The sequence below is a fragment of the Galdieria sulphuraria genome (assembly GCF_000341285.1).
Source record: "Galdieria sulphuraria unplaced genomic scaffold scaf_191, whole genome shotgun sequence".
In the NCBI taxonomy this organism is placed as follows: domain Eukaryota; phylum Rhodophyta; class Bangiophyceae; order Galdieriales; family Galdieriaceae; genus Galdieria; species Galdieria sulphuraria.
The window spans coordinates 1-5,691 of record NW_005178284.1 but is presented as its reverse complement, the minus strand read 5'-3'; the positions used below and the strand labels follow the sequence as shown (position 1 = coordinate 5,691).

Genomic DNA, 5,691 nt, shown 5'->3' with positions numbered 1-5,691 from the left:
AGATAATAGCCCTCTTGGAGTTATATCTTTCCTAAAGCAGCTTTGTATTCTTTATAGTTTGCTTTCTTGTATATCTTTAAAAGTTGTGGTTTTTACAAAGTTTACCGTACAAGAGGATGCAGCAAAAGCCTTTAAACATAAACAGTCATGTTTACCTTCAAAAGCACCTCAACTGTATAGTCGACTATTGAGGAGAAGGAATTCAACTATGATTCAAACGTGAAAAACGAGAAGAGAATCGATAGAATAGACTCAATTCGACTGAATTGAATTTCTTGAAAAATATCTTTTCTCCTCTTAACAGAATCCACAGTATCAAATGCCACTATTTTCAGAGGAGAAAGAGACAGGAGTTATTGACTCTATTACAGAAATTGAGTATTGATGATACACTTGTGTGAGTCAATGTTGTTTCTGAGATTTGATAACACCACGCGATATTTTGGATCCTTCTTTGCACATTTGTTTTGGTTTGTCTTTTGCTATCATCAACTTTTGTAGCTTTAGTGATAAGCTGCTACTTGTCATGATATCGTAAGAAAGGAATTTGATGATTGCTGAAAATAAAGCAGTGCTGTGCTTGCGGGTTTCTGCATTTCTACTAAATAATAATATTTCAATTGGAGCTTTTGAATAGACTGTACAAGAGAATGACTTGGTTCATACTCTAGTTCCGTGTTTCGAAATGAAGCAAAAGTGACGTAAAAACTGTTCTATAAAATACAGAAAATCTAGAGAGAGACGTCTATGGAACAAATTCTTCATGAACAATCTATATTGCTTGGAACTCTCATGACTATTCTCGAAAATTCTGAAAGAAACTTTCTTATCTATGTGAGAATGGGCCATGTTCAATAGCTTTATACTCTCAAAGAGCATAAAAAACTTGTGAAATAAACATTGGCTTCCTTCCAATCCTCCTTGTACCCTATGAGAGTTGTCATTATATTAGCATACGAGAATAAGAATATCGATAGTTGAAAAAGCCATATTGATCGTTCTTCTATAGTTCAAATCATCTCAGTCCAAGCCATAAAGGGTATGACATAGTCGTCAGTTGATAAAGAGAAGAAGTTGGATTGGTATCCTTTACTGTTTTCCTTGTTGTTGTTGTGACCGACAAACAGTCAATCGTTCATTTATTTATATTTGTACTCCGAAATAAACTGAAGGTTGTTTAATTTCACTTTGGCGATGGCGAGTTTGGATGAAAAGTGGAAAGCTGTGGACAACTTTGAGTCTATTGTGGTAGATCGTGAAAGAGATGTTGTTCGAGTGACAAAAGAATTGTATGATCTTCATAAAGGCCGAAAGCAACTCAGGGGTGTAACAAGTAGTTGCAACTATCGCTTGACGATACCATTTGCCCCTCATCTCTTTGGCTCAGGCAAAACGACCTTTGCCCGAACCTATTTGGAGTTGGTGCAAAGGTTTGGTGAAACTTTTCTGTCGAATTTTGCTTCGGACCCTTTGAGGAGAACCTTTTTGGAGAAGCTGAAAAGGGCTTCGTTGCTCTTTGTGGATTTGAGGAAGTTGGAGCCCACAGACCCGAAAGAACGCAACCTAAAGTGGGCAGTCTACTATTTGTTAGTAAAGGCTGCTTTTTTGCAATCAGGTCTTCCGCAACCAGACCCGGACGAATGTTTCAAGGAACTGAAACTTAGGACTGATGCTTTGGTTCAGAAAATCCGTTCAATCTTAAACATTCCTTCTGATCAATATCTTTTGTTGGCATTTGATGAAGTTGGTGTGTTTGATACAAAGGGAACCTTTTTTGAACTGGAGAAGAATGACAAAGGTGTGGTTCGACCTTACAACGACTTTTTCGGTATCATTAGTCAATTGTGCAAAGAACCCGACTTGTTTTTTATAGTTGTTGGGAAAAGCAAGGGTTTAAGTATTAAGAATTATGTGTCTTTTGCTATCAAGAGTTATATTACATTTTATTTCTTTATCACCTTTGGACGCTTCCAGTATCGTTGAATTCCTTGAAAAGACTCTTCTTGAAACACCTACTCAAGTTCCGGTTTGTAATGTCTTATGTAGTTCTTCATTTTCAGTAAATGAATTGGCAGATTCGTTATTGGAATGTACAGGTGGAGTTCCTGGTTTGTTGACTCGTGCAGTGAATATGCTTTTGAATTATGTGGTAGTGAGAAATCAGCCTTTTATATCGAAAGAAGAATGTTTGACTTGTATGAATGACTATGATTTCCGAATAATTTGTGCTGAACCATTTGTGGAACGAATATTGAATTTGGACGAAGATAGAAAAAGTGTTTTTGATTTACTTTTGATGATGGCTCTTTATCGTATACCGTTTCAAGTAGATGACATATTGACCTCGGAGTCTTTTTTATTTGATGCAGTCACTGAAATGGGATTATATCGGTATCCTATTGACCAGAATACTTTTCAAGTCCTGATTCCAAAAGTATTTGTTGGAATCTTCAAGAGGGTCTCTTCTATTTCTTCTTTGGAAAAGATACTTCTTGGATCACTTGATGTCGAACCAGTAGATTGTTTCTTTTATTCAAAGTGTCGTGTATTTGAAGGAATTGTTGCTTTACGACTAGTTTTGATGTTGCCTTCAAAGAATCGAAATGAGTTGAGGGAATTGTTGTGTCAATTGTCTCCAATATGGAAACAAATGAAACTTCCAATCAGTACAATATCACCTATTCACTATATCAAGTCTGTTGTTAGTTCTAGAGAAACTAGAAGTGAATCGAACAAGAGTCGAAGAACTTTTTCCAGTACTGAATGGAATAAGATTATTCGAGAAACACTTTATTTAGAGACTATTTACATTCCTTTGGACGCTACTTCTCATAGTCCTGATATTATATTCCAATTACAATCTCCTGTGGAACCCAAAGTTCTTACTGTTGGAGTTGCATGTAAAGGACGTTGGAAGTCGGAAGGAATTGGCTGGTCAGATATTATAGATGAAGCCAAGAAATTTTTAGATCCTGTTTATGATCAAGTCTTATCCAGTGCAATGGATTATCATCATTGTATGCTTATTATCGTTAGTACAAAGTTATCATTGAATGTTTCTAATGAGTTGGGTAATCAGAGTCGTTGTTACTCCAGTGGAATGTTTATTGGAAATGATTTTTTCAAAGTACCTGATAATTGTGAACTTGTTATTCTTTGTGAAAGAGATGTGGAAATGCTGATTGACGAAGAAATATTGAATGGACTTGAAAGAGCATTTTGTGTTTCTGATAATCCTCCTTTTTGGGATTTTGGATTAGATTTACTTGATAGAATCCGTAACAGTTTCTTAAGTTGGCAATAGATTTTTACTCAATCCTTCCCTTTGTGATTTCTTTTTAAGAGCAAGTAACCTCTTTTTTTTTATGTTTGGAACTTGGTTATCATCTTATTTGCTTGTCTTTTGGACACCATACAGTCTTCTTTGAAAAGATTTTATTAGCTGGCTTTCAAGGCTGGCTTATAATCGTTTCGTGTCAATTTGCAATAATATTGCAGAGTTGTAACAATGATTCAAAATGAATAGACTATACATACATAGATGTTGATACAACTAGAATGAAAAATATCCTTTCTTGTCCAAATACTTAGTAAAGTGGTTACCCAAAGAATATCTCAAAACATTCTTCAACTGTCTGCTATGTTGTCTTTCTAGCCTGTTGAAAAAAGAACAGTAACTTTTTTACTATAATTTTCAAAGACTGAGACAGAAAAAGTTGTTTGTAGATTTCACTTGGACTGTCCTTCCTGTCTTTTGTTAAATGAATAGAAGAGAGTTTTCCTCGGTTTTAGACCAAACGAAGGGAATGGCAGCAAAAACTTGAGGCTTCCTCTAACTTGAGAACCTGCACTGCGGTCTCAAAAAGAGTTTTAGCTTGTTGAAATTCGATAAAAGTTTAGATTCCTTTCGTTTTTATGTGTTTTTTTCAAACTGCATTTCTAGCCTTGGAATTCATATAAATGGCTCCTACAAATATGAAACTTGTTGGATCCAAGAGAAAATATAGCAAAGGTAAGAACAAATACTAAAACAAGTATTTTAGTTTGCAATTCAAACTCTATCTCACAAGTACTAACAACACTATATATCCAAACTCTGTTTTAGTGAATTAGACTGAAAACTCACCGACTCTTAGATAGGGAAAGTAACCCGGTTGCAAAGAATAGATATAAAACTTCGTTTGACTATTAATAGTACAAGAGACATCTTAAATGATTCTATCCATGTGACAGTCAGATAAAAAACTTTCTATTTCAGAAAATTACTATTTACAGAGGAGTTCTATTTATATTGCATTGCAAAGGACAACTTTGAGAGTGGAACAGAATTGTTTCTAATTAGTCAAAGGAAACCATATCCAATCTTGAAGTATTGTCATTCCACAACAATCACTTGACAGATAACTTAGGAACTACAAAGTCTTTCAGTCAAGAGTCATGTTGGGTAAAAGTTCTTCAATATGGAGTGGCTTTCAGTTGGAGAATTGCTGAAGCTTTCAAGTTGGTACACTACTCGACCTTGACTCAAGTATACAAGGTTTCTTCTTTAGCAAAATAATTTTTTGGCTCAATCTTTTACTCTTTTTTCAGCATCGATGTGTGGAAAATGAAGGGTTATAGTGACTATATTTGAAGCCTTTATTGATATTTTTAGATAATACATATTCACAACTTGGTAAAAGTCGAACAAAGGATAGACAACTTGTGTAGCTATTATATCAATATTGGCTTGTATTTAATGATAAGTCAGTATGACAGTCTACATAATACTCTTCTCCAAACTCATTTAGATATTTTTGTATTTATAAACTGTGCTACGACCAGTTGCACATAAACAGACTTCCTATTCATTGTAATTATCTGTTTCCCACTGTATTTCGTGTGTAACTTACAAAAGGTTTGTATCTTATTAGACTTGTATATAGGAGTTTGCTTGTAGGATGGTGTGGAAGATAGTAGAACAACTCTCTTACAGTATACAAGCCATAGAAAGAGTACCCATCAATCTAATTCACCACAAAAACCCATAGAAACCTATTTCTTGTCTATAGTAAAAGAAAGTTTCTAGTCATGACAAGCAAGAAAATATTCCTGCATTCTCTCTATTGTCATTGTGAGTCTAGAAGTGTCAAGGAGATCATTTCTACCAATCACCAAATAAAGCAATCGCTCGAACAATAAAACATACACTCCTTCCAACTCCTTTGTCCTCCTCCAAGTGTTTTGTTCTTAGCTTCTTTAAAAATGTTTCGGACATTCATTAGTTGTGAATTGATTTCGGATTGGCGGCGGCGTGTAAAATGAGTTTTAGAGAACCGTTGATAGATAGAAAAGAAGATGTTTATTCTATTCTTCGAACTTATTACGACCAGTTTTCTTCAGTTGACGGAGAATTGAACAATGTACGTCCTGCAGCTTGCTTTTCCCCTCATGTCTTTGGAGCTGGGAAGAGTTTTCTTGGTGAAAATTTCTTAGAGTTTCTAAAAAAATTCGCCGAAGAAGAAGAAGAGCAGAAAGAGACGGAGGTTTCCACTGGCCATTGCACTGAAAGCAACAAGAGTTCATCGGGAAAAGTTGACACTAAGATTTTTTCTTGGAAACTCTTTGCAGAACAAACTTTGTCAGTTGTCTTAGAACTAGACAAAGATCTGTATCGTTATTTTCGATCATGTTTTCGGAAAACTTTAACGC

The 5,691-nt window shown here is 35.1% G+C and overlaps 2 protein-coding genes across 2 annotated transcripts; both read left to right on the top strand.

The window, feature by feature from the left end:
* Positions 1-1,101: 1,101 nt before the first annotated feature.
* Positions 1,102-3,366, top strand: Gasu_63670 (archaeal ATPase). The gene is made up of 2 exons (XM_005702440.1): positions 1,102-1,897; positions 2,061-3,366. The coding sequence occupies exons 1-2, from the start codon at positions 1,195-1,197 to the stop codon at positions 3,302-3,304; spliced, it is 1,947 nt and encodes a 648-aa protein (XP_005702497.1). The 5' UTR covers positions 1,102-1,194; the 3' UTR covers positions 3,305-3,366.
* A 1,805-nt stretch (positions 3,367-5,171) lies between these two features.
* On the top strand, positions 5,172-5,691 carry Gasu_63660 (archaeal ATPase; the record flags this gene model as incomplete). The annotated part of the gene is made up of 1 exon (XM_005702439.2): positions 5,172-5,691. A coding segment is annotated over exon 1 (391 nt), but the record flags the coding sequence as incomplete, so codon positions are not given.

Bases quoted from the DNA above. Each gene is read 5' to 3' on its own strand.
- Gasu_63670 (XM_005702440.1), top strand. From the start codon at position 1,195: ATGGCGAGTTTGGATGAAAAGTGGAAAGCTGTGGACAACTTTGAGTCT. The intron at 1,898-2,060 runs GTATTAAGAATT...CTTCATTTTCAG, and splicing joins TGGGAAAAGCAAGGGTTTAA to TAAATGAATTGGCAGATTCG.